A 26201-nucleotide genomic window follows, 5' to 3' on the forward strand; every position below is an offset into this window, starting at 1 on the left:
TCAGCACATTCTTGGCAAGTGGAAAACCAGGATTTGGGAGAGGTGTTTTTGTCATACCTGGCCCTGAGCAGAGCTCAGCACAACTGCATCAACGCAGTTCCCACCCCAACCTACAGCTGCAGTGCTTCAGACTGCTTCAACAGCACCCTGGGGGACTATCAGCTGAAAGCATCCAATACGGGGCATGAAACAGCCGTTAGAAAAGGACAAAAACAAACCCAGGGCCTTTTAACAGTCATCTTCCCACACCACCAAAATTAATTAAGAAAACTCAAGTGCCATTCTGTGCACAGGTTTACATTTGTACCCATCAGCTGAGGGCCCAACATGGCATCGCTTAAAGATGCAAAACTCAAAGCTGTTTTACCCATTTTCTCTCTGACCAGAGGAAAAACAAGCTTGTTATGGACAAGATTGTAAGTGTCCTAACATGTTTAGTGCCGGGCAACTTTTCCTGAGAAGTTGGAAAAGAGGGCGCCTGGGTGAGGAGAGGGCAGCGGCACAAGAGTGCACCTCTATTAAAACATGTGACCAAGCGCTTAAGCCCTGGAGCCCATTTCGTGCAGAAAACGGATTCTCCTTTCCGGGACCCTTGGTCCGGTGCCTCACCCTGTTCGCAGGCGGACTTCACAGCAGCGGTCAGGGCTAGCAGCACACAACCTCGCTCTCCAAAGCCGTGCTCTTCCAGCCCGCCGGAGCCAGGATGCCTTGGCTCGGCCCACATGGGAAAAACAGTTCCCGGCCTCCAGCCGACGCCCAGCAGCCTGCACGGGGAACGGTGCTGTTCCACCACGGCCGCGGCAATAGCAGATAAGGGCCGCCCAGAAGCCGCGCCCTCGGGGGAGCCGCAGGAGTCCTGCCACACGAAGGAATGCCCCTCTCTCCCGCGGCCGGCGGCTTTCGCGCCCCACCCCTGCCGCTGCGTTTTCAGGCCGGGCGCTGTCCCGCCGCCGGAACAGCCCCGGCGAGCCAGAGCAGGACGAGCAGCCCTCCTCTTCTTCCTCCCCCCGCGGAGTGGGGACGGTTCCTGGCCTAACAGCGCGGCGGCCTGGGCGTGTCCGCTGCCTGCACCCAGTCTCACGGAGCGGCACGGTGCCGCCTCACGATCGGGCGGGAGTGCCAGGAGCGGCTGTCACGGAGCGGGCGGCGTGCCTGGGGCAAGTAGCCATGCGGCGCTGGAAGATCCTTCCCCTGTTGGTGCTCCTCGTCCTCCTCGTCCCCGTCAGAGGTGAGGGGGGGGTGGGCATCGGTCCTGTCACGGACCCTCGCTTTCCCGCTAAGCTTGGGCGTCGACTGCTCCCCTGCCCTCTGGCCCCGGAGCCGGGGGGGGGGGGGGGGCGGGGGGCATACGCAGCCACTCCCAATGGAGACGGGAGGGTGTCGGTGGAACGGCCCCGGGAGCGAGAGGAGCCCTTCAGAGCGGCGAGAGGGTCCTGGGTACTGGCTGCCCATGTCTGCCTGGGGCAGGGAAACGGCGCTCTCTTCCACCAGCCCTATTCGGGCTGTTTTTGTGGGTTTGGGGATATGTGTTTTCTTCTTCTATTATTTAACTGGAACTCCTTACTTGTTTTGAATCTTTTCAGTCAATACGAGGTACTCCCTCCAGTGGGACCCTTGGGTTCGGGGGAGGGGGTGGGTGGGGGTGGGTCCTTAAAAGGGGGCTCGTAGGGGGATTTCAGGGCGGCGGGGAGCTCGGCTTCCATTTTAGGAAAGAGTGGAGTTACAACAGTTCCAGTGCATCAGAGAGTTACTCACCAGAAAATTGGCAATCACACGATAGCCTTTTGAGAATAAAATTATTGTGACCAAGCTGCAAGGCAAAGCACATCCGTGTGTTTTCTGAGAAGCTTCTTACGGCTTCGGTGTATATTAGGGACGATTTTCTTGAAGTCTGATCCAAACATGTATGTAAGAGCAGGTTGGTATGTGGTATGAGAGAATACTTGGGACAGGGGAGAAAAGTAGCAAAGTTCCCAGTACCAAGTGTTTTTCGGGAGGAGGGTTCCTGAACTGAATTCTGTACTGCAAACTCATTTCCCATTTACATTACTTATTGTTAGGAGTGTGCCCAGGTATTTTATTCCAGCTGTTTTGTAAAAGTAACACTTCAAAACTTAAACATTTGTCTCTGCTGTAAGAGAGAATGAAAAATACCTGTTTCTAGCATTGACTAGAAGCTGTAAAATACTGCATGCAGGATGCCAGATACGCAGTTTGGTGTCAAGCCTGTTTGAATTAAGTTCTGCTGTGGACTTAACTGTGCTCTTAACTGCTAGGTTACCAAATCTGAGCTCTTGGAAAAGTAGTACAATTTTACAGTAACTGGCTTTAAACTGACAGGCTGCTAACATTCAGATACCACCTTGTTACTTATGTGGAAACCTTGCTCCACTGCCTCTGCAGTCGGCCCTCACAGTCACAGACAGCAAGATCTTTGGGATGATCTTAAGATATGGAAGTATGCAGAGTCACTCAAAATCAGTCTTTCTAAACTTTATGCCAAATAGTTTGGAGGTGAAGAAGGTCTGTCTGGTTTCTGCTTCACTAGAGGGAAGGTGCACAGAAACTGCCTTTGGGGGCTTTGCATCAAACTCTGAGAAAACATTACAATTTTAACAGTTTGTTGTTAAAAAGCTGGTTTACTTATCAGGGTACTGGTTAATGCCTATAATACAAATCAAGTAGGTATTAGTTTGGGCAGTTTTTCCTTAAACAAAATACAAAACTTTAAGCACTGTTCAGAATGTCAGCCTAGGGATGATGCGGCCCTCTGGGGGAGTTTCAAATTTGTGGTGGTGCAATCTTAAAAAAGAAGGCAAAACCTGAATTACATACTTCTAAAAATTTAAACTTCACTGTTAGTACGTTGTCTGTAGTCCAAATTTGCAAAACTGCTATAGAAAGTTAAGGATCTTATAAAACAGTTCAGCAGTTGTGCAGTGGTTTGCAGGTAACTGGTTTCATTGGGGCTACATGCTTTGATGATTCAAGTGGATGAATCTGGATTGAGAACTTCTTATGGGATTATCTCATTTAGGCACATAAAAACTTTTTGTGTTAAAGCAATATTCAACACATCATGAGGATTTGAATGTATTATTAATCAAGGATGAACTTTATTTGAGCTGGCTTATAAAAAGAGCTTCCAGTTTTAACCTCAAAATTGGTATTTAAGTGTTGTGTCATTTGCCAAGCATGAGCCCTGCAAGTCATGCAAAGCTGGAATTTAGATATCATTGGGGCTGTATCCTGAGTAAGGTCAAATGTACATTTTTATATCATTGATTTCTATAGGCTTGCCCCTGCTGAGGAGTGAGATCTTTCCATTTTGTTCTGCCTGTGTTTGGTCTGGTGCCCATTGATGCCTCTTCTGAGATTACTCAGTGTGATAAATCAGCAAATAACTAATCTGATGCATTGAGCTTACTTTACAGAGTGTTTGATGGGTGTCAGAGCTAGCACAAGGGAGTGGCAGGGCCAGGCATTGGAGAGTAGAAATGGGGGGGAGGCAGGGGAGGAAAGGGCAGGAAGCTTCCTGCTTTGGTTAGCTGTGAAGTATGAGACCAGCTCAGCCATCTTACATCTGCAAAACCACCACATCATTAACATTTAGTTACCAAAATACAAACAAACAAAAAAGTGTTAGACAGCAGATCTTCTGTACAATTACTGTGTAGAGCACAGCGCAGCAAAAGTAAAATTAAACAAAACCCACACATGCTGAGCAACTGACTCATGGCACAAAAATCCTCCTTATCTACTGTAGAAAGATCAAGGCATAAAGAGCTGTCTGCTTACTGAGAATCTTGGTAGTACATGCTTTAAATATTCTTTGCAAGAATTTGGTGGAAACACAGCTGCCATAAGAAATAGTTCTGGTAGTGAACACCCAGAAGTGAGCAAAATGCACACTGGAAGGAGGTTATCTGTATTGTAAGATCAGTAGCCTAAGGTGCATTACAAGTGGAGATGCCTTCTTTGTAAGACCACTGTAATTATGGGGCTATGAGCACAGGGAAGGAAATTCTGGTGCCCCTGACTTCTTGTTGAGGCAAGTCAACATTGAGAAAATTGACTAGTTGGATGAAAGGTGGTGAAATGAGCCCGTCTGTAGTCTAGTAGACGGGATTTACAGCCAGGGCAGGGAGGTGGCATAGGGGCTTCTGGGGACTGATCTATCCTTTGTGGGCTCTCTAGTCATTTGCCTTTTAAATCTGATTGAAAAACAACCAACAAACCACACGACTTTATATTGAAAGATTTTAGTAGCAGTGCTAATGTGTGTAGATGGCATCATGAATTTGAAAAACACAGCACATTTCTCTTTCTTGCTATTTCCTTTACTTTGAAATGGCCAAGAGGGTTTTTTCCATGTGATGTTATTTATATAAAATGGCCACTGCACTGTTACGTCAAAATGACATCACTACAACAATCCTTAAGCTTTACATAGTTACAGTGATTTAACTTGGCAAGGGTTAAGCATGACTCAGCCTACTGCTGTCCAGCCAAGACCAATTCCAATGTTTTCCTGATGTTGCTCTGGTACATATGTTGAGAGAAGGCTCTGGTTTAACTCTTGATGTCTTGAACCTCTCACAGCAATCAGCCTGCCTTTCATGAGGTTACAGCTGTGTTAGTAATATGCAGTAGTAATAATAATTTTCATCAGTTCAGATCATCTTGCCAGGGAGAAAGCTCCTTTCTTTAAACCAAGCTGCTTTCCATGCTCTGCCATGGGAGCCTACTCTTTGGAGTGTATTAAAAGCATTTTGAGAGAAAACAGTCTCAACTTGGGGACCTTTTACTTAAATTAGCTTATGGCTAATGAACATAAGCTTTTAATAATGGATTTGGAAACTGAGAGAAAGAAAACGGTCAATCAAACCCCTAAGGTCTTCCCTTTCTGCTTCACTCCTACCCACTCCATTTTGTCTTGCCTGGTTTTCACTGCAGATTATGTGCAGCCCATCCTATGCTCCTTTGGTGAGGTGACTGGCAGAGCAGAAAGGTTGTGTGCCTAATAGTTTCATGGAATCATAGAATCAACAAGATTGGAAAAGACCTGAGAGATCATCAAGTCCAACCTACTACCTACTACCTCACACCTCATGACTAACTAAACCATGGCTCCAGATGCCACATCCAGTCCTTTTTTGAACATCTTTAGGGACAGTGACTCCAGCACCTTCCTGGGCAGCCCATTTCAATGGCCAATAACTCTTCCTGGGAAGAACTTTCTCCTCACTTTGAGACTAAATTTCCCCTGCAACAGCTTGAGACTGTGTCCTCTTGTTCTGGTGCTGGTTGCCTGGGAGAAGAGACCAGCCCCCTTCTGGCTACTACCTCCTTTCAGATGGTTGTAGAGGGCAATAAGGTCTTCCCTGAGCCTCCTCTTCTCCAGGCAAAAAAACCCCAGCTACCTCATCCTGTCCTCATAGGGCTTGTGCTCAAGACCTCTCACCAGTCTTGTTACCCTTCTCTGGACACATTCCAGGATCTCAATGCCCTTCTTAAATTGAGGGGCCAGAACTGGACATAGTACTCAAGGTGTGGCCTAACCAGTGTTGAGTACAGGGGCACAACAACTTCCGTGCTTCTGCTGGCCACACTATTTCTGATGCAGGCCAGGATGCCATTGGCCTTCTTGGCCACCTGGGCACACTGCAGGCTCATGTTCAGCCAGCTGTCAACCACTACTCCCAGGTCCCTTTCTGTTCCTCCTTGCTTCCTGCTGATTTTCCTCTGTATCTCTCTGCTTCTCAGTGTTCCTGCTCTGGTGAGGGTCTCTTACGGTCCCTCAGGTCAGTTGCTGCTCTTGAGTGAGTGGACCTGTTGTGAGTGGCCCACAGCTGTTGTACTGCAGAGGTATCCTTGCCTGGATGTGAATTGCTTATAGCAGCAGTCTCTTGGGGACATATCCTGTTGGCATGGAACCTCTCCTGCCCAGAGCACACATCTCCAGCCACATGTTCCTTCTCTTGTCTCATATTTTGTGAGTCTCCCAGACCATATCCTCATGTGTCTCCTGTCCTGCTGGCTGATGCTCTTTCTTAGGTGTGTTCAAGCAGGAACACCCCATGCTCCTCTGACTGATTGATTGAAGGTTTGGTGTACACCATTGGTGTTAATGCCAACATGATATGACTGTAAGCTGCACGGGGCAGTTCATGTCCTTTTACCAGACAGGGCACCCTGTGACCCTCTGCTGCTGATACTCTGCCCCAGTATCTGCCCACATTCTTGAGCTACATGTACCCAGGAACTGTTTGGATATGCTTCTTATCTGCAAAGACATATGTGATACGGTTTATGTGGGGGAACCCAAAGGGAGTAGCTAATGGAATGTTTAACTGGTCTTCATGTCTTATGTAGGAGCTCTGGAGGTTGATAAGTGATAGGACACTTTGTTATACTTTGAATCATGTGGGAAAGGATGGAAGTAGAGATAATGATATGCTGTATCTTGGAAGTGGATGGGAAAACCAGTTGGGGAAAAAAAAACATCTGTTAGAATAAGATAAACAGTGGGCTTGAAGGGGGTAATGGGTGGGAAAGTGAATTATACCATGTATGAACTTCTCAATAAATAGCCACTGGCTCAGAAGATCAAGGCCATTCTGGCCAAGCTGTGGCTGTGGCCACCTCTTTGCAGACTGGTCTGTCAGTTTGTATTTCAGCTCACCATGGTGAGACCAGCGGGATCGGGCCCACTATATTTTTCACGATTCTCATGAACAACCTTAAATGATAAGGACTCCTTCTTTAGGGATTTCAATTGCTGCAGGATAAATGCAAACTTGTGTCATGATTCTAGTGTTCCCAGGGCTGGCTGGTACTTGTCTTGCAGCTGAACTTGGGGTAAGTGGTGAGGACTGCTATGATAGGCTACTGTGTTATGTAGCTCCCCCACAGCTTCACTGAGGTGAGATTCCCTTTGCCTGGAGTGCAGTTTCAAGGAAGCCATGTACCATTCCACTTTTCCAGATGCCTGAGGATTAAGGGGATTTGATGCACCCACTCCACTCAACAATCTTCCTCTTATTCTTGAGCAGCTATGGTTTTGAAGTGACTACCTCTGAGTCCTGCCAAGCCTGCATTCCATCATGGCAACAAATATGTTTGTTCCAGCTAGGATGCTGGCTATATTTTGTTTCCAAGTGAAAAAGCTAGCAACCCATTTCTAGCTTTGCCACTGTGAGGACACAGCACCGGACTGTGTTGCTGGAAAGGAGGGGGCAGATCTCGTTGGCAGGTTTTCTTCAAACTTCCCTTTCTCCCATCATACTGATTCACCATTCATACTTTCCATGTGTTTTGTATTAACGCCATAGATCTCACGTTGCCTAGCTGCTTGCACTGTGACTTCCTGAGACAAATCTAAGCTGTGTTCTCTGCCCTAACACATGAGCCACAGTTTTGTGGACCCACCTGGCTAAAAATAGCTTTCCTTTACGCTCACACCCTAAATCTCTGCTGGCAAGTTGAGCTAACTGGTCAGCCTGGTTATTATGTTTCTTAATTTGCTTTTGAATTTCAGATCTGTGTATTAACACCATGTGTTCAAGCAGATGTTTCTCCAAGTAACTGTTGTATTATTTTGTATTTGTGGTGGGTTGAAATTTCCCCCCCAACATTAAATTTGCCAGACCAGCTTAGTTGGAAGCAAATGAAAGCTGTATTTACAAGGAAAACTACAATCTACAATGAAATGCAATGAATATATACAAAATATACAGTATTTACAATTAATAAACAGCACAAAAACACCCCCTAGCCAAAACCAGGGGAGCTGCAACAGCTTCACCCTCCCTCTGCTCCTCTCCCTACCCCCTGTACACAAAAGGGACAACAGATAGAGCAGAGCAAAGTTCTTGTTAATACCAGTCACAACAAGAGCGATGCAGTTAAGGTCAATAGAGCCAGGAGAAGCGTCAGCCAGAGCCAAAGAAGTGAAAAGAGAGAGAAATTATTTACCAAACTAATTCTTATGGTAGATAGCTCTCCAATGGGATTATTTAGAACTATCATTATTTTCCCTTTTACACCCAATAGTGAATTACTTACATTCTACCACTTTCTGTTCAAGATCTGTGAAAAAAAATTTAAAGGCATAGTCTAAAACTACCACACTGTTCTTCTGCTTCTGAAAGTGGTTTTCTTCACTGCTGCTAGTTACTGTGACTCCAGTCTGACCCTTTTCTGCGCTGCATTAGTGATCACTCAGGAGTCTGTGGATATGTATATTCAGGGCCATTGATTCTGCTGAGTGTTTTCCAAAGGTAGCTCCAAAGGCCATTATTTGTTTAATCCAATAGCAGTCTCTCCTCCCTTTGTAGGTGGAAGCCTTGAAAGTTTTGTGGATGATGCTGTGACAGGTGGTAAGGCTGTGTTTCCATGCCTTGGAACAGCCAGTTTCAGGTGTATATTGCCTGTTATTCCAGGTGAAGGCAATTTGAATCTCACTTTAGCCAGAGGGATTGGAAAGAAAGCTTTTGCAACATCAGCTGTAACATGCTGGGTATATTTTTTGGCTTCTGACTCATGCAAGAGCTGCCTCATATTGGGAACTACAGCTGCTGACATAGCAGCTACATCACTCAAAGCTAGGAGGTCTGTTGTTAACTCCTGTTCTCCAGTATCCTTCTGGGCAGGCTGAACAGGTCTGTAATGTAAATGTTTGAGAGCCCCACTGCCCTTGTTTCTTCAGGAAATCAGTTGCTAATTACTTTTAAAAACTCAACAGTGGACACTTCATCAGTTCAGTTTGTTAAAAGCAAATTATTTGTGTTGCTAAGGGCAGAGCAACTGAATCTTAAGTGCATACAACATTGCTGGTATCAGTGAGAGTCTGGTAGCTGGATCCCTCCTATAGAAAGCAGGTTCCCCCCTATAGAGAGCATACTGCCTATACCAGAAGTACAGCACCTTATCGTCTCATCTGTCCATCTACTGTGGTGAAAAAAGTCAAGCCCAAGGAGGGCAGGGGCGTAGAGGTGGTGGCAACTGGTAGGGGCTTCCAGTTTTGTTCAAACTGAGATGCTCTTCCACTGGAGATAGGCTTGTGTCTTTCCCACTTAACTCTGTTAACTGCTACCTTGTGGTTCGTTAAACACCAGTATCCATTAGGACGTGCTGTAGATGGGGCCACGTGATGTCTGGCCACCTCACCCAGGTGACCCAGTACATTTGATTACCTGCAGTATTCACCAGGCCAGGAGCAGATCCCTCCACAGTGCAGTGAATTCGGATGGATTGTCAGAACAATATGCAGTTTGGAGGCTGGAGCAGGAGAAGGCGGTGGTTGAACAGAGTGCTGACTCTGCCCTGTGGTCATGACTCCTTGGCTGGCAGTGCTGCACCTCTGAAGGACCCTCTTTTTGACTCAATCATGCCTTTGTGTTTTCCATTCAGGAGCATCTGTAACATCCCAGCATATGTGACTGGAGCAGAATTTCCATTCTTCTCAGGCATTTTTACCATAGTGGTGGAATTTTGGTATTATTCTTGACCTTCCTGTTAATACTGCAGCATGGTTCCTCTGGCATGGTACATAGCAGGTCACAGAATAATAGAATAGTTTAGGTTGGAAAGGACCTTTAAAGGTCAGCTAGTCCAACTGCCCTGCAGTGAGCAGGGACATCTTTAACTAGGTCAGGTTGCTTAGAGCCATATCCCACCTGACCTTGAATGTTTACAGGGATGGGACATCTGCCACTTAAGTGGGCAACCTGCTCCAGTGTTTTGCCACCCTCATTGTAAAGAATTTCTTCTATGTATATAGTCTAAATTTCCCCTTTTTTAGTTTAAAGTCATTACTCCTTGACCTGTTGTAACAGGCCTCATTAAAGACTGTCCCTGTCTTTCTTATAGGCCCTCTTTAAGTACTGAAAGTATCTGAGGTCATTCCTTGGTCAACAGGAGTCTTTCTGTGTTATCAGCCTATTACCTAGACCCTGAAAGTTATTCCCAGTACAGAGAAGCAGTGTTTCTACTTGTGTGTTGTGCCCTTTGCCTGTTTGCTTGTATCTTGCAAAAGCACAGAGTGGCAGTAGCAGCACTGAGTCAGCTTTTCTGTAGACCAATAATGCAAAAGCTAGTGTTTGGAAGGTTGCTTGGTAGCATAAAAGCTTAGTTTTAGTATGCTTCTTAATTTAAAAAATAATTAAAAAAAAATTATCTTCTATTATCTATGCTTTAAATTTATAGTGTAGATATGATTTCTCTGCTCGCTGCAGGAAAGCACTTTTTTCACCTGCTGAAAATAAAATCACTACAGGGATACTCATCACAAGCTCATTTGAATTGGTTTAGTTTCTGCTTTCAGTGTGACTGGGAAGCTCAGAAGAATAACTTCCAGAAGATTTTCTACAGAGAGTTCCAAAAAGTCATAAGGCAAATTCCTGTGACAGTCCAAGAACTTAGTTCATGTTGCAAGGGCTGTTTACAGTAATTTTTCTGAATACAGAACAGTTCCTTTAAAATACAAAATTAAGATGTCAAATACAGAAATCATTCTAATATGCTTTGGGCAAAAGATAATTTTAGAAGAAAGCGGTTACATTTTAAGTCAGGTCTCATCACACAGCATCGCTGGCTACGTAACAAATTGTAGTGGGTTGAGAGAGAGAAGGCCCAGATTTCCCTCCCCCACAAAGAAGGAAAAAAAAAACCACGGCTGGCCCAGTCAGAGAAAGCAAAGGATATGCTATATTTACAAGCAAAAATGAAATGCAGGTTGTATATACACAGTATATACAGTATTTACAATATATATACAGAAATATACAGCAAAGAAAAAAAAATAGGAAGAAAATTCCCTCCTCCAGACAGAGGAGGGTTCCTCCCCTGTACCCCGCTCTCTCCCCCTACCTCCCTCTTTTCCCAAAAAGGGTCAGAGAGAGAAAAGGCAGTTATTAAGGAAGAAAATTCTTATTAGGCCTCCAAGCGCATGCAGGATTAATGCTTATCTGGTATTCAAGGTCAGAACTCCGGCTAGTTGCCCAGAAGCAGACAAGCTGGAAAGGGAGAACAGAGAGGAACTGAGAAAAATTCCAACTGCACTAAAACTTAAAGTTGCATTCTACCAATCTACCAATGAAATTTGTTTAGAATATCTGAATGTTTTCAAAATATTCAGCCAGAGTGTCCCAGCACTATCCCTTTCTTAAAGGCACAGCCTCAAACGGTCACACAAATACAGTTGTTTCCTTTATACAGTTTTCATTCACTCCTGAACAGTGCACATCCTGCGAACATCTAAGAAATGGCATCTTTGAGTGTACTTGGAAAGCCTGTTAACTGGGGCAGCTCTTAATTAACTGCAGATGTTAATTCTGCTCCAATTTCCTTATGGCTTTTGTCCTGTAAACTGTTGAATCTCCTTTTTTTCTCAAAATTGTTTTGCAAGAAATGCCATTCCAATGTATCCAAGAAGCTCATTTCACTTTGAGACAAAGAGTTCTAATCTAAGTAAATTCAACCTTTGGTTTTGGATAGCATTTGTTCTTTCATCAGGTAAATGTTATGACTTGCTATACAAGTTAATCCTTCCATGAAATGGAAGTTCTTTTTGATGAAACACCCATTGATTTCATCGGAAATAATTATAATAATCGGATTATGTAGGAATAAAATTAGGGAGGCAAAGGCCCAGCTGGAACTGAAGCTGGCCACCACAGTCAAAGATAATAAAAAGCATTTTTATAAATATATTAACAATAAGAAGAGGGGCAGGAAGAACCTGAACTCCCTAGTGGACCTGGAGGGGAACACAGTTACTGAGGATGAGGATAAAGCTGAGGTCCTGAACACCTTCTTTGCCTCAATTTTTAACAGCAAGGCAGGAGTTCAGGACGAGTGGTCTCCGGAGCTGGGCGTTGGGGTCGGGGAGCAGAGTAATACCCTGGAAATCCATGAGGAGTTAGTTCGGGACCTGCTGAGCCACTTGGATATCCACAAGTCCATGGGACCAGATGGGATCCATCCTAGGGTGCTGAGAGAGCTGGTGGATGTGCTAGCTAGGCCACTCTCCATCATTTTTTAGCAATCCTGGCTCACCGGTGAGGTCCCAGATGACTGGAAACTGGCCAGCGTGGTCCCCATCCACAAGAAGGGTCGGATGGAGGAACCTGGAAACTACAGGCCGGTCAGCCTGACCTCAGTGCCAGGGAAAGTGATGGAGCAGATTATCCTGGGGGCAATAACTGCGCACCTGAAGGATGGCCAAGGGCTCAGGTCCAGCCAACATGGATTCAGGAAGGGCAGATCCTGCCTCTCCAACCTGTTCTCTTTCTATGATCAGGTGACCCGCCTGGTGGATGTGGGGAGGCCTGTGGATGTGGTCTACCTAGACTTCAGCAAGGCCTTTGACACCGTCCCCCACAGCAAACTGCTGACTAAGCTGTCAGCCCATGGATTGGACCATTACACTCTGTGCTGGGTTAGGAACTGGCTGGAGGGCCGGGCCCAGAGAGTGGTCGTGAACGGTGCCGCATCCAGCTGGAGGCCAGTCACCAGTGGCATCCCCCAGGGATCGGTGCTGGGCCCTGTCCTCTTCAACATATTCGTTGATGATCTGGATGAAGGGGTAGAGTCAGTCATCAGCAAGTTTGCAGATGACACAAAGTTAGGGGCAGATGTTAGTCAGTTAGAGGGTAGAAAGGCTCTGCAGAGGGACCTCGACCGACTGGACAGATGGGCAGAGTCCAATGGGATGGCTTTCAACAAGTCCAAGTGCCGAGTGCTGCACTTTGGCTACGGCAATCCCATGCAGAGCTATAGGCTGGGGTCGGAGTGGCTGGAGAGCTCCCAAACAGAGAGGGACCTGGGTGTGCTGATCGACAGCCACCTGAATATGAGCCAGCAGTGTGCCCAGGTGGCCAGGAGGGCCAATAGCATTCTGGCCTGCATTAGGAATAGTGTGGCCAGCAGGAGCAGGGAGGACATAGTGCCCCTGTACTCTGCTTTGGTTAGGCCGCACCTTGAGTACTGTGTCCAGTTCTGGGCTCCTCAGTTTAAGAAGGACATTGAAACACTTGAGCGTGTCCAGAGAAGGGCAACAAGGCTGGTGAGAGGCCTTGAACACAAGCCCTATGAGGAGAGGCTGAGGGAGCTGGGATTGTTTAGCCTGGAGAAGAGGAGGCTCAGGGGTGACCTCATTGCCCTCTACAACTACCTGAAAGGTGGTTGTACCCAGGAGGGAGTTGGTCTCTTCTCCCAGGCAACCAGCACCAGAACAAGGGGACACAGTCTCAAGCTGCGCCAGGGGAGGTTCAGACTCGAGGTGAGGAGGAAATTCTTCACCGAGCGAGTCATTCGGCATTGGAACGGGTTGCCCAGGGAGGTGGTTGAGTCATCGACCCTGGAGGTGTTCAAGGGGAGATTGGACGTGGCACTTGGTGCCATGGTCTAGTCATGGGGTCTGTGTTTATAGGTTGGACTCGATGATCCTCGAGGTCCTTTCCAACCTAAGTGATACTGTGATACTGTGATAATCAGATTTTCATTCTAGAACTGTTTTACATGCCTTTGGGATTAACCACAGAAAATATTGCTTGCATCTTTTATATTTGTGAACAAGTCCAGTATTCTGAAGGAAAAATAAAGTGAAAAAAATGTGTAAACTTGGAGAGCAGATCCTGCCAGTCTAGTTATGCATTGCAACATTGGTAGCGTTACTGGGTTTATTACTGCCGCAAAATTACTACAGACCTTTTCTGCCTAGAAAGAATGGAGTTACACTCTTCAGACTTACGTTTTAATACCACTTGTTTGTTCCCTGAATCGATCTGAAGAGGTAAGGGGCAAGTGACGATAGTAGTAACATCATGATGTGATGAATTGAAAATAAGGGAGGCAAATGTGTTAGGTAGGATGCAGTTTTTATTAGAGCTGATGCTATTGTTGGACAAAACAGACAGCTACGGAGTCACACCAATCCTTGTTAAATTTTGAAATTAGAAGTTTCAGGTTAAAGCCTGGGGAAAGGGTTTATGGAAGCCTATTTGGGAAGCTTTTGGATATAGTTATTTTCTTCTGTATTTCTGTATTTATCTTTCAGTCTGCTGTTTCATCCCTTGCTGCTAGATTGCCATGTTTGTCTGTATTCTTCTGCCTGCCTCTGTGTTTCTCAATATAACCTGAATGCCAGGCATCTTGTGATTGAGCCTCAAATTCAGTAGTTAACTTCACCAACTATTCCTGCCCTGTCCCCCTGAAAATGTAGAAAATGGTTATACAGACATCACTTCTTCAGATAAGAGCTGTCCCTGCTTGTCTTAACCAGCAAATTCCAATCTTATTTGACATTCCTGCCCTCTCCCCTTCTCACTAAAATGTCCAGCTTTCCTTTTTGCTACTTTGGTCTTCTGTAAAGGGCAGCTCTTTACTGTGCCAAGGAGAGATACAGACTTTTTTTCTCCAACATTTAGGCAAGAGCTGTGATTCCAAAGCTTGTGGCTGCAGCAAGCTGTCAACCACATCTCTTCGACTGATTCCTTCCTCCTCTTCCCTGCCACTGCTGCTTCTTCTCCTTTCCCTTGGGTGTTGCCATTGCACCTTTGTGACCATCTTCACTGTCAGTGCTGTACCAAGGCCCAGCTCCCTTCAGCTAGCAATTCTTACTTGTCCTGAGAACAAGTTTTCTTATTTCTTTCCAGTGGTGGGCTACAATTTGTAGTGCAGACTAAGGTGTGGCATGTATAATGGATGCCTGCAAATGATAACACTGGAACAGAAAATCCAATTTGCATTAGAAGGTGATGTGGAATCAGAGTGCATACGGTGGAACTATTTCTTAGGATGAATCCGGAGAACTCCTGATAAAAGTTTTTGCCTAAATATAGCAGGAGTACTTCCACAAGATGCACTTGAATTAGAAGTGCTTGTGGTCTCACTATGAACACATTCCACATGTTTTGCTGAGCACATGAACACATTTGAACTACAAGGAACATAGCCTTGTGTGATGGTTTAACCAACCCACATCAAAAAAAGTTCGGCTGAACGCAGTCGGGGAAGCAAAATGAAAAAGCTATTTACAAAGCTATAATGGAGTGCAATGAATATATACAAAATATACAGTATTTACAATATTCTACAAGTTTAAAAAAAAAACAAAACAATAGCAAACAGCACAGAAATCCTCCTTGGACAGGAGGATGCTGCCCTGCTGCCCCCCCAACCTCTCCCCTCCCTTTTTCCACTGGTTAATTAGAAGAAAGAAGAAAAGGAGAGATGTTAGGAAAATTGCAGTTACTACAAAAGCGTTGTTAAGAATTTAGTAATGCTTATCTCAAGATTAGTAGATAAGGGTCCTCTTTCCAGTCTTGCAGACATGCATGCCAGCAGAGGGAGTGAGAAAAGAATGTAAGATCGTAAAGCTACATCCCACACATCTACCAGTGAAATTTGTTTATAACGATCTTTTGTTTTCCTTTTTACACGCAACTGCAGATTAGCTCAAAACTTTTTTAAAGGCGTAGCCTGAAACTATCACACGTTGGTACAAAAGTGAAGATTTATATTGTTTCTCAAAGAGTAGAATAGAATAGAATAGAATAGAATAGAATAGAATAGAATAGAATAGACCAGAGTGAATGAGACCTTCAAGACCATCGCATCCAACCCATCATCCAACACCATCTAATCAACTAAACCATGGCACCAAGCACCCCATCCAGTGTCCTTCTAAACACCTCCAGTGATGGTGACTACACCACCTTCCTGGGCAGCACATTCCAATGGACAATCACTCTCTCTATGAAGAATTTCTTCATAACATCCAGCCCAGCCTAAACCTCCCCTGGCGCAGCTTGAGACTGTCTCCTCTTGTTCTGGTGCTGGTTGCCTGGGAGAAGAGACCAGCCCCCACCTGGCTATAACCTCCCTCCAGATAGTTGTAGAGAGCGATAAGGTCTCCCCTGAGCCTTCTCTTCTCCAGGCTAAGCAACCCCAGCTCCCTCAGCCTCTCCTCATAGGGCTTGTGCTCCAAACCGCTCACCAACTTTGTTGCCCTTCTCTGGACACATTGCAGTAACTCAACATCTTTCCTAAACCGAGGGGCCCAGAACTGGATGCAGTACTCGAGGTGTGGCCTAACCAGTGCTGTGTACAGAGGCAGAATGATCTCCCTGCTCCTGCTGGCCACACTGTTCCTGATGCAGGCCAGGATGCCATTGGTCTTCTTGGCCACCTGGGCACACTGCAGGATCATGTTCAGCCTACCATCAACCAATACCCTCAGGTCCCTCTCTGTCTGGCTGCTCTCCAGCCACTCTGACCCCAGCCTGTAGCACTGCATGGGGTTGTTGTGACCAGTGTTCAGAACCCAGCACTTGGATGTGTTAAATCTCATGCCGTTGACCTCTGCCCATCTGTCCAGCCAGTCAAGGTCCCTCTGCAGAGCCCTTCAACCCTCTAACAGATCAACACCTGCTCTCAACTTGGTGTCTTCAGCAAATTTACTGATGATGGACTCAATGCCCTCATCCAGATCATCGATAAAGATATAAAAGAGCCTGGGGCCCAGCACTGATCCCTGGGGGACACCACTAGTAACTGACTGCCATCTGCATGTGGCACAATTCACCAGCACTCTCTGGGCTTGGCCCTCCAGCCAGTTCCTAACCCAACGCAGTGTGCTGCTGTCCAAGCCAGGAGCTGCCAGCTTGGCCAGGAGTTTGCTGTGGGGGACAGTGTCAAAGGCCTTGCTGAAGTCCTGGTAAACTACATCCACGGCCTTCTCCACATCCACCAGGCGAGTCACCTGATCATGGAAGGAGATCAGGTTGGACAGACAGGACTTGCCCTTCCTAAATCCATGCTGGCTGGGCCTGATCCCTTGGCCATCCTTCAGGTGCTGTGTGATTGCACTCAAGATGACCTGTTGCATAATCTTGCCTGGCACTGAGGTCATGCTGACTGGTCTGTAATTCCCTGGATTGTCCAACCAGCCCTTCATGTGTATGGGCATCACATAGGTCAGCTTCCAGTCATCTGGGACATCTCCAGTGAGCCAGGACTGCTGAAAAATGATGGAGAGTGGCTTGGCCAGCTCATCTGCCAGCTCTCTCAGCACCCTAGGATGGATCCCATCCGGTCCCATGGACTTATGGGGATCCAAGTGGCTAAGGAGATCTCTAACTACTTCCTCCTGAATCACAGGGAAACTATAGTGCTTCCTGGCTCCATCTGCCAGCTCAGGAGGCCAGTTGTCTGGAAGACAACCTGTCCTGCTCTTGAAAATTGAGGCAAAGGTGTTAAGTTCCTCTGCCTTTTCCTTATCTTTTATTACCATGTTTCCATCTGTGTCCACCAAGGAGTGGAGGTTGTCCTTGCCCCTCCTTTTGCTATTAATATATTTATAGAAGGATTTTTTGTTGTCCTTCACAGCAGAGGCCAGTCTAAGCTCTAAATGTGCTGTTGCCACTCTAATTTTTTTCCTGCATGACCTAGCAACATCCTTAAACATTCTACGGGTTGCCTCACCTTTCTTCCAGAGATGATACACCCTCTTTTTTTCCCTTAGTTCCTTCAGAAGCTCATTGCCTTATGAAAATAATGCAGGATGGGAAGTGGAAAAAATAAACAGCACCTTTTTAAAATGATAAAACAAACCCTCATGTGACAAAACCTGTGCAACATTTCTAACCTGACATCTACCTGTGGCTGCCACTTGGTTGGTTTCTAACTAATCTATTAGGTTTTTATTTGTATGGCTTGGGCAGCTAAAACTAGTTTCATTGACGTGGGTGCATGGAGTGTCTGTGTGCGTAACTGGCCTTCAGAAGTATTTAATAATTGTGCATACATGATACAAAATGAGTTGAGGTACAAAAAATTATACATTTTACACACATGAAGTAGAAAATAAAAGAGCCTTCTCCTGCAGTGTTCCACGTTGCCCAGAGAAGCACACTCCTGTCACATCCTGTATCCTGGAGCTGAAGTTAGTCTCCACATTTCCAGACCAGTGCTGGTGTGGTGCATTGGAGCTCAAGGTGTGAAATCCTGGCTCACTGAATTGTCACTCAATGCAACTCTGTCTCAATTCCTTAGTATGAAATATCAGTAGGAAGACAGACACTGAAACAGGTCAGAGTTTGAAGTTCGAGTAAAACAATAGATTGTTTTAAAATTAGTTGACTAATCCCAGAACTAATTCAATGTCAGAGCAATGGCTTAAAATAGGTGTTGAATCATTGCAAACCTCTATACTGGGTCTGGTTTGCTCTACCTACGCCTTCCCCACAGGAAACTCTTATTGTAAACGCCAAAGTCTTCTTTCTTTAAGCAAAAGCTGTAGTAGCTATTTTTAAGTATGCAGACTGAATTAGCCATAGCTCACAAGCCACAGTGAAAGAGAGTCTAAAAAAGCAAAGTCAATTTTACTGTTCAGTTAATGTTTTTGAGTAGATTACAAGTTTTGTTTGGAGTTCGCTATTAGTATGCAAGCTGTATTGAACTGGTAAGACTTACGGTGAGGAAGGTAAAAGTAATAGGCTGTAAAATGAATAGTCATCTTACAAGTATCAGCAGACAGTCCTGCTTACAATGAGTCATAACTTTAAGGTGCTTCTGTAAAAAGAATAGTATTCTTCACCTAGTTCTGTGCGCATTTCAAGTGCACAAGAGCCCATTCTGCCCCTGTACTCAGCACTGGTTAGGTCACACCTTGAGTACTGCGTCCAGTTCTGGGCCCCTCCGTTTAGGAAAGATATTGAGTTGCTGGAACGTGTCCAGAGAAGGGCACAAGCCCTATGAGGAGAGGCTGAGGGAACTGGGGTTGCTTAGCCTGGAGAAGAGGAGGCTCAGGGGTGACCTTATTGCTCTCTACAACTACCTGGAGGGAGGTTGTAGCCAGGTGGGGGCTGGTCTCTTCTCCCAGGCAACCACCAACAGAACAGGAGGGCACAGTCTCAAGCTGCACCAGAGTAGGTTTAGGCTGGATGTTAGGAAGAAGTTCTTCACAGAAAAAGTGGTTGGCCATTGGAATGGGCTGCCCAGGGAGGTGGTGGAGTCACCATCACTGGAGGTGTTGAGGAACAGACTGGATGGGGTGCTTGGTGCCATAGTTTTGTTCATTAGATAGTATTGGATGACAGGTTGGACTCAATGATCTCAAAGGTCTCTTCCAACCTGGTTAATTCTCTTTTCTTTTTTCTTTTCTCTTTTCTTTTCTTTTCTTTTCTTTTCTTTTCTTTTCTTTTCTTTTCTTTTCTTTTCTTTTCTTTTCTTTTCTTTTCTTTTCTTTTCTTTTCTTTTCTTTTCTTTTCTTTTCTTTTCTTTTCTTTTCTTTTCTTTTCTTTTCTTTTCTTTTCTTTTCTTTATTTCAACTAAACTTTAAAGAAGAGATTTCTGAATGGAAGGCCATTTTTTATTTACTTGTTATATTTAAATTCTATTTCCTTGATCAGAATGAGGATCACTCATAACTGTTGAGTGTTTGGAACTTTTACTTCACTGGCTGCCAGATCACAAGTCTTGTTTTCGTAGTACTTCCATCTTCCTTGTGCTAAAATTTTGCCATCTTTCATCTAGTGCAGACCTTCTTAATTTTCTGCAACTGAGTCTCTCTGCTTCATTTCCTGTTTCTCATTGAGCTGCTTCTGTGACTGTTCTTCCTTCCTTCCCTGTCTGAATCTAAGAGGCTCCCAGAGTTGCAGAGTATGAGAAGATAAGAATGCGAATAAAATACTGGTGTTCCCTAACCATTTAGTGGGGAGGGAAGCCTCCAATGTATCATCTTACACACTTCATCATTGTGTAAAGTTTTTTACTGAATTGGGATGAGCAGAAGTCTTAAAGTCAGGAGATCACACAATTGCCCTGAAAACACTTCTCCCTTTCTTAGGACAAGGCTGTGGAACTGTAGAGGTGTATACAGAGATTTTCTGTGCAAAGAGAGGAGGATATTGCCTGAACAGAACCAACAATTTTATTAATTTATACAACACTGAACACTGAACACTGTTAGCAGCTTGAATAAAACTTTCTTAAATTCAAGTCTAGTCTTTTGACTGACCAGTATAGGCTATTCAACTATTAGTTTTTGGTGCTGTCTTCAGTTTGGGTTGTTAACCCAGTGAGATTTAATGTTTATGAATCTATTCAAGAAGGTGAGAAGCACTGAGTATTTGAAGGGTTTTGAAGGCACACCCCTTCCTAGTCCCACCATCTCTTCTGTTGTCCTAGTGGTATATTGCTCCACAGTTTTCATAGTTTTGACTGCTTTTGACATACCCACTGTTTCAAAGTACACTCTTCAGAGAGATTTCATGGATGTTGGTCAACTGCAAAAAATTATTGACAGGAACTGCTGAATCTATTAGATTTAAGTGCAGAAATCCTCAAGAAACAAGGAGATTATTTGACCCTGGAAGAGGGAAAGATGCTGACAGACTGATCTTTGGAAAGTGTAGTGGAAGTTTGCAACTGGCCCTTGCTGACTGAGAAGACAAACTAGGATGTTAAACACAGGGTTACAAGGGTGAGTATTTATTCATGCACATGAGGTGTCTCAGCCAAACTGGAGCACTACAGATGTGGTTTTACACTGAGTTCCTGTAGCCTTCAAGCATTCATGATCTGTCTAGTCACTAACACCCATGCTGCTGATTGCACATCATGCTAATGTTTTGCAAAGTACCTGTGTTTCTGCAGCATTCCTGATGCTTACTTTTTGATCCAGATGTCCTTGAGGTTAGTCTTGTTACAGTTAGTTATTTATAATGCCAGCCAATGCTGGGAGAGTTTCAAGAAGATGTTAGGGGAGCTAGGATGCTGGCATTATCTTGGTTGTCCAGGCATATTTTTTCTTCTGGATGACTTAAGACTTCCAAGAAATAAAGTCTTAGGGCCAAACTATCATTTGATTACTTTTATCAAAGCATTAACAGTACCAAAGTCTCTTGTAAAATTCTGCTACCTCACTACCTTGCAATAGGTAATGTGAAGTAATATGTATTAACAACGTTAATACACTTTTATACCGTAAAGACCAATTGATACAATATTTTGGGAAGGGAAATTTCATAGCAAGAGTAAACGTGAGCCTTCTGGTATCCTATAAGCTGCAGGTGCAAGGCTTGTCTGCTTTGTGATAGTCAAAGTCCTGCCTGTCAAACAAGTTAAACTTGGAAGATGTAGACTGTGAGCAACATGGACTTAAAGGATTATGGTTTCATAGACTTATAAAAAAAATTAACTACTGACATTTTTTATGCCAAGACAGAATTTCAAAAGTGGCTGAATGCAAATAGAAGGTTCACAGTGTTCTCTTGATCTTGGTGAAATTTGAGAACAAGACTGCTTCAGACTTTCCAGTCCAACTCTGGCAGAGGTTTCTGAAGAAGCAGTGGTGGAAAGCAGAGGTGGCTTGGCCCATCGTGCCTGCTCCATGAGCTTCCTTGAAGAAATGGTTACTGCAATGCTACCTGAGACCTCTGAAGTGGGGCAGGAGTACTTGTTGCCTGCCCTGGAGGCAGAAGGACTGAGTTGATTCCTTCAGATGCCCTGTTGATGACAGCACTAGTTCCAGGAATGGTGTTACTGACATCAAGCAGCTTCATGCTTAATGCAGAGTAATGTCTCTGTGTTTTACGGCTCCTATGAGTAAAAGTACCCAGAATGCAAGAACAGTTACCTAGAATGTTGAAAATGTCATTGTGCTTGTATGTCACTTGTAGCTACAAGGACCGTCATACAGGCTTTAAATATTTAATGTAAGACTAGGCAATATTTAGTCAAACACCTGCAACCTTCATCAAGGGTATGCTGCATGTGAGTGCAGACAAGATTAGGCTTCTGTCTGCCAGTTGTCATTTTGCCTTAGACTCTGAATTTGCATGAAAGGAAGCTGTCTTTTTTTCTAGAAAATACTTTATTCAAACACTTGCTAATTTTAGATTTATGTTTACTAAGGCCAAATACTTAAGTGAAATAGCAATAGGTATAGTATATAGCATGTGCAGTCTTGAGGCATGTTCAGGCCTTCCTTAAGTTACTAGTAAGAAGAAATATGCAAACCTCAAGTAAATATGTCCACCCAATATCTTTTTATTTGTTGCCATCTGAATTCACCACCTGTATTATGTTTTGCAAAAGCTTTTTACTCTCGTCCCGTTTCCTGTTGCTGTTCCCTCAAAATTTAATCTTGTAATTTCTTGATGCAAGGGCCATGCTTCTATCACCCAGATGTTCTTCTAACAGCTTTGTTAGTGTAGCTTAGGTTTCCACTTAACAGACTTCATGAGAAGAGCAATATATTTCAGTTCTCATCTGTGAACAGAATTGCAGAAGGACAAAGTGATTTATTTTATTCGTAGTTATGTGAGTAGCACAAGAAATTCAGTCCAGTGACTAGAACTGGCCCAAGTCACAGAAACAGTAGATGCTGAGGCTGGAAAACACCTCTGGATACCTTCTGGTCCCACCCTTTGCTCCAGAAGGATCAGCTGCTGCAGGTTGCCCAGGGCTCTGGTCAGCTGGGTTTTGAATTTGTGGAAGAGGTACTCATCAAGAAGCAGCTGTCTCAAGAAGCACAGAAAGTACTTTAACTCTTTCCAAGCTGCTGTTAGTGACAACATTTTGGAAGCTTTTTTAAGCTGTTGACCTGTTGATTTGCCAATTGATGTTTGATGTTGGTTGAAGGAATTGGAATTGTTTAGTCTGGAGGAGAGGAGACTCAGAGGAGACTTAATCACTCTCCACAACTACTTGAAAGAAGGTTGTAGCAAGATGGGTGTCTCTTCTCCCTAGTAGGAAGTTATAGGATGAGAGAAAATGAGCTTTATCTGCACTTGGGGAGTTTTAGGTTGGATATTAGAAGAAACTTCTTCATTGAAAGGGTTATCAGGCACAGGAGTAGACTCCTCAGGGAGGTGTTATGGTAAGCTACAGACATAGGGATGTGTGGTTGGAAAGTAAATGCAGGATTCTGTACCTGGGGCAGGGCAGTCCTGGTTGTGTGTACAACCTGGGGAACAAGAGGCTGGAGAGAGCTCCACAGAAAGGGATACTGGGAGTTTGGGTTGATGGTGAGTTGAACATGGGTCAGCAGTGTGCCCTGGTAGCAAAAAAAGGCCAACTGTGTCCTGGGGTGCATAAACCACAGCAGAGCCAACTGTTCAAGGGAGGTGATAGCACACTGGTCTATCCCTATTCCAAGTGCTGTGTGCAGTTTAAGTTGTGTCAGTAAAAGTAGATCAAATGATTGGCCTCACAGAATTACAGAATGTTAGAGGCTGGAAGGGACTTCAAAAGATCAAACCCCCCTGCCAGAGCAGGACCACCTGGAGCAGGTCACACAGGAATGCATACCAGGGGGGGCTTGAATGTCTGCAGTGGACTCCACAACCTCTCTGGGCAGCCTGGTCCAGTACTCTGTCACCCTCACAGTAAAAAAGTTTTTTCTTATGTTTATATGGAACTTCCTATGCTTCAGCTTGCACCTGTTGCCCCTTGTCCTATCATTGGACATCACTGAGAAGAGCCTGGCTCCATCCTCCTGACACTTGCCCTTCACATCTTTATAAACTGGGGAGTGAGGGAGAAGAGGAAAGCACAAACATTCCTAGAAAAAAAATAAAAATCAAGCCATCTGTTGCTCAAGTCAGAAAGTTCTGTGTGTGATGATTCATCACAAATTTCCTTTCTTGGTGTGTCACTGCTCATGTGACTAATGGAAGAACTTTCCAAAGGTTCTGTGAGCTTCTGCAGTGGAATGGCTAATGGCTAACATGACAAATCTGTAGCAGTATCTGGCAGCGTTGATGAGTATTTGCAAAGGACTCCTATTTGTGTAGTTACTTGGATCTCATGAATACCCTCTAGCTCATTGACTTTTCAGAAGCTTATGCTTTCCTCTTTTGTCTGCTGGTTTTGCCCCATATGACACAAACTACACATGTTACTGAGCCTGCTGAAAATCGGCCTCAGGTAATAGAGCTATGGACATGGAAGGAAAATGGCACAGGATCTAGAGATACTTCTTGTATTGTGCTTTATGTGCAATATATACCTGCTTTATTTGGTGATACCTTTGCTTAGACTAAGAAAGTGTTCATAGGCCCAGTTACTCTGGGTGTTCCATAAGACTGTAGGGAATACAGCACATTCTTGCTGGCTTTTCCTTCTGAATCTTGTTTCTACCCTTAGTCTAGTCCTGTAGCTTTCTGTTGTCTGGTTGCTTCTCCCTTTGAACCAGCTCAATCCCTGGTACTGAGCCTCTTTCCTTTCAGGCTCAATAATTGAACTTTAGTTTAGGTGGACCCACTCCTACTAAAAGCTGAGCAGCTATAGTTGTAAAAGCAATTGCTTTAAAGAGATGTGAAGGTTTGTCATAAACATCAGAGGAACACCCACTCATTTCTGGGAAAGCAGATTACTAGCACTTCAGAGTAGAGATTATTGTAAGTTTCATAAGTTAGTGCCTATGTTTAGCCCTTATCTAGGGCCAAACTGTAGCAGTTGCTCTTATCACCTGATGACCCCTCCACAGCAGAAAAGGGGAAATCAGGGAAAGAAGACCCACAGGCTGAACTGAAAGCAGATTTAATGAAATAGCCAAATTAATACCAATGTCAATACAAAATAGATACAGTTACACTGAGCCCAGCAAAAGCACAGCAGTCACAGTATTCAAGAAGTCAGTCCTCAAGAGAAAGAAGAGGAGCAGACTAAGGAGAAACCCAAAGAGAAAGCAAGAACCTCTCCTTTCCATAGCAAGCTTCTTCCTTTATACTGAGTGTGATGCTCATGGTATGGGATACACCTGTAGCCAGTTCAGCCAGTTCAGCTGTCCTGGCTGACTCAGGACTGCTAATGGCCTGCAGCCCACAGCTGGCCTGGGATTCTGTATCGGCAAAACCAGACAGTTTGGTTTTGGCATTTGCTGCTAATTAATTGAGATAAAATAATATATTTGAGGAGCATGACATCTTTCTGCATGCTTGGAAAAAAGACCTGGGGTTCACAATGTTGAAAATTCCAGTCAATATAGAACTATTATTTTCTTTTATTAGTTTTCAAATTTATTGCTCTCTCAAAACATGTCTTATGTGAGATTGTCAGTCAGCAATTCCATCCTAAATTATTTCTTCAGGAAGATCATGTGTGAAAACAGCCCTTTAAAATAGCAGTGTCACTGAATACACTCTTCTACACTTGTTTCCTCCTTTTGAGGGAAACCATTGCCACTGGAACCATTCAGAATGCTCAGACTAAGTTTTACTGTGGCCATGGGACACTCTTCATACAGTCTCTATTCTGCTCCAGGTAAAAATTCAGCTGCACCAAAGCATAATGTTGAATGTATGTGCTTGTTTTTCCCTCTGCCACTTCTTTAAAAATAAATAGTACTCTTGAAATACACCCACCAAATAATATCCATTGCTTTGATGGTATATTATTAACCTCAAGACAGATGGTGTTAACAGATAGTGTTGGCCCATTCTCTGGTTGCTACCCTGCTAGAATGTTCTGAGGAGCATGTACCTTCAATAGATACTTCTGCCTGCCTTCTCAAAGTTAGGCTAGCAAATGTCTGATCAGGGCCTGAAGGTACTTAGAAACAAGACAGAATTCAGGTTTGAGAAACAATTATTCAAATGCCTGTTTCAATTTCTCTTGAGTGTTTTGACCTTTTTCCCCTCTTCATACAGAGGTTCCTTGGTGTAGTCCAAATAAAAGGGTAACTTCAAAGGTAACTGAGATTTGGGTCTTACCAATTGCTTATTTTATTGAGGTTTTTAAAATTGTGTTTGCAAGATGATGTAGGCTTCAGATAAAGAACTTGCAAATATTTTCCATTCTGTGAGACAGTTTTTCACAGTTTTTCATGAGATAAGTATCTAAAACGGCTCACTTAGAGTGAAGTGAGACTTTGCAGTAGTCAGTTCTGACTCCTCTTCTCTAGGCATATTCATAAAAAAGAAAAGCCAGACATGACGTTTCATAAATTCATAGAATGGTTTGAGTTGGAAGGGGGCTTAAAGATCATCTAGTTCCAACCCCCTGCCCCCCTGCTGCCATGGGCAGGGATGCCTCATCCAGCCTGGCCTTGAACACCTCCAGGGAGGGGGCATCCATGACTTCCCTAGGCAACATGTTCCAGTGTCTCACCACCCTCACTGTAAAGAATTTCTTCCTAATATCTGGTCTAAATCTACCTTGCTTGAGCTTCAATCCATTCCCTTTCA

The 26201-nt window shown here is 44.4% G+C and overlaps 1 protein-coding gene across 1 annotated transcript in view; it reads left to right on the forward strand.

The window, feature by feature from the left end:
* Positions 1-819: 819 nt before the first annotated feature.
* The window catches only part of CD99 (CD99 molecule (Xg blood group)), a 41418-nt gene continuing 16036 nt past the window's right edge, over positions 820-26201 (forward strand). The window contains exon 1 of the mRNA XM_068141556.1: positions 820-1228. Within this exon, the coding sequence (XP_067997657.1) occupies positions 1168-1228 (61 nt within the window). The 5' untranslated portion in view covers positions 820-1167. The remainder of the gene's footprint in view (positions 1229-26201) is intronic.

Source organism: Melanerpes formicivorus, unplaced genomic scaffold (genome assembly GCF_026170545.1).
Source record: "Melanerpes formicivorus ecotype bairdi unplaced genomic scaffold, bMelFor1.0.p_v2 SCAF_1, whole genome shotgun sequence".
Taxonomy (NCBI): Eukaryota; Metazoa; Chordata; class Aves; order Piciformes; family Picidae; genus Melanerpes; species Melanerpes formicivorus.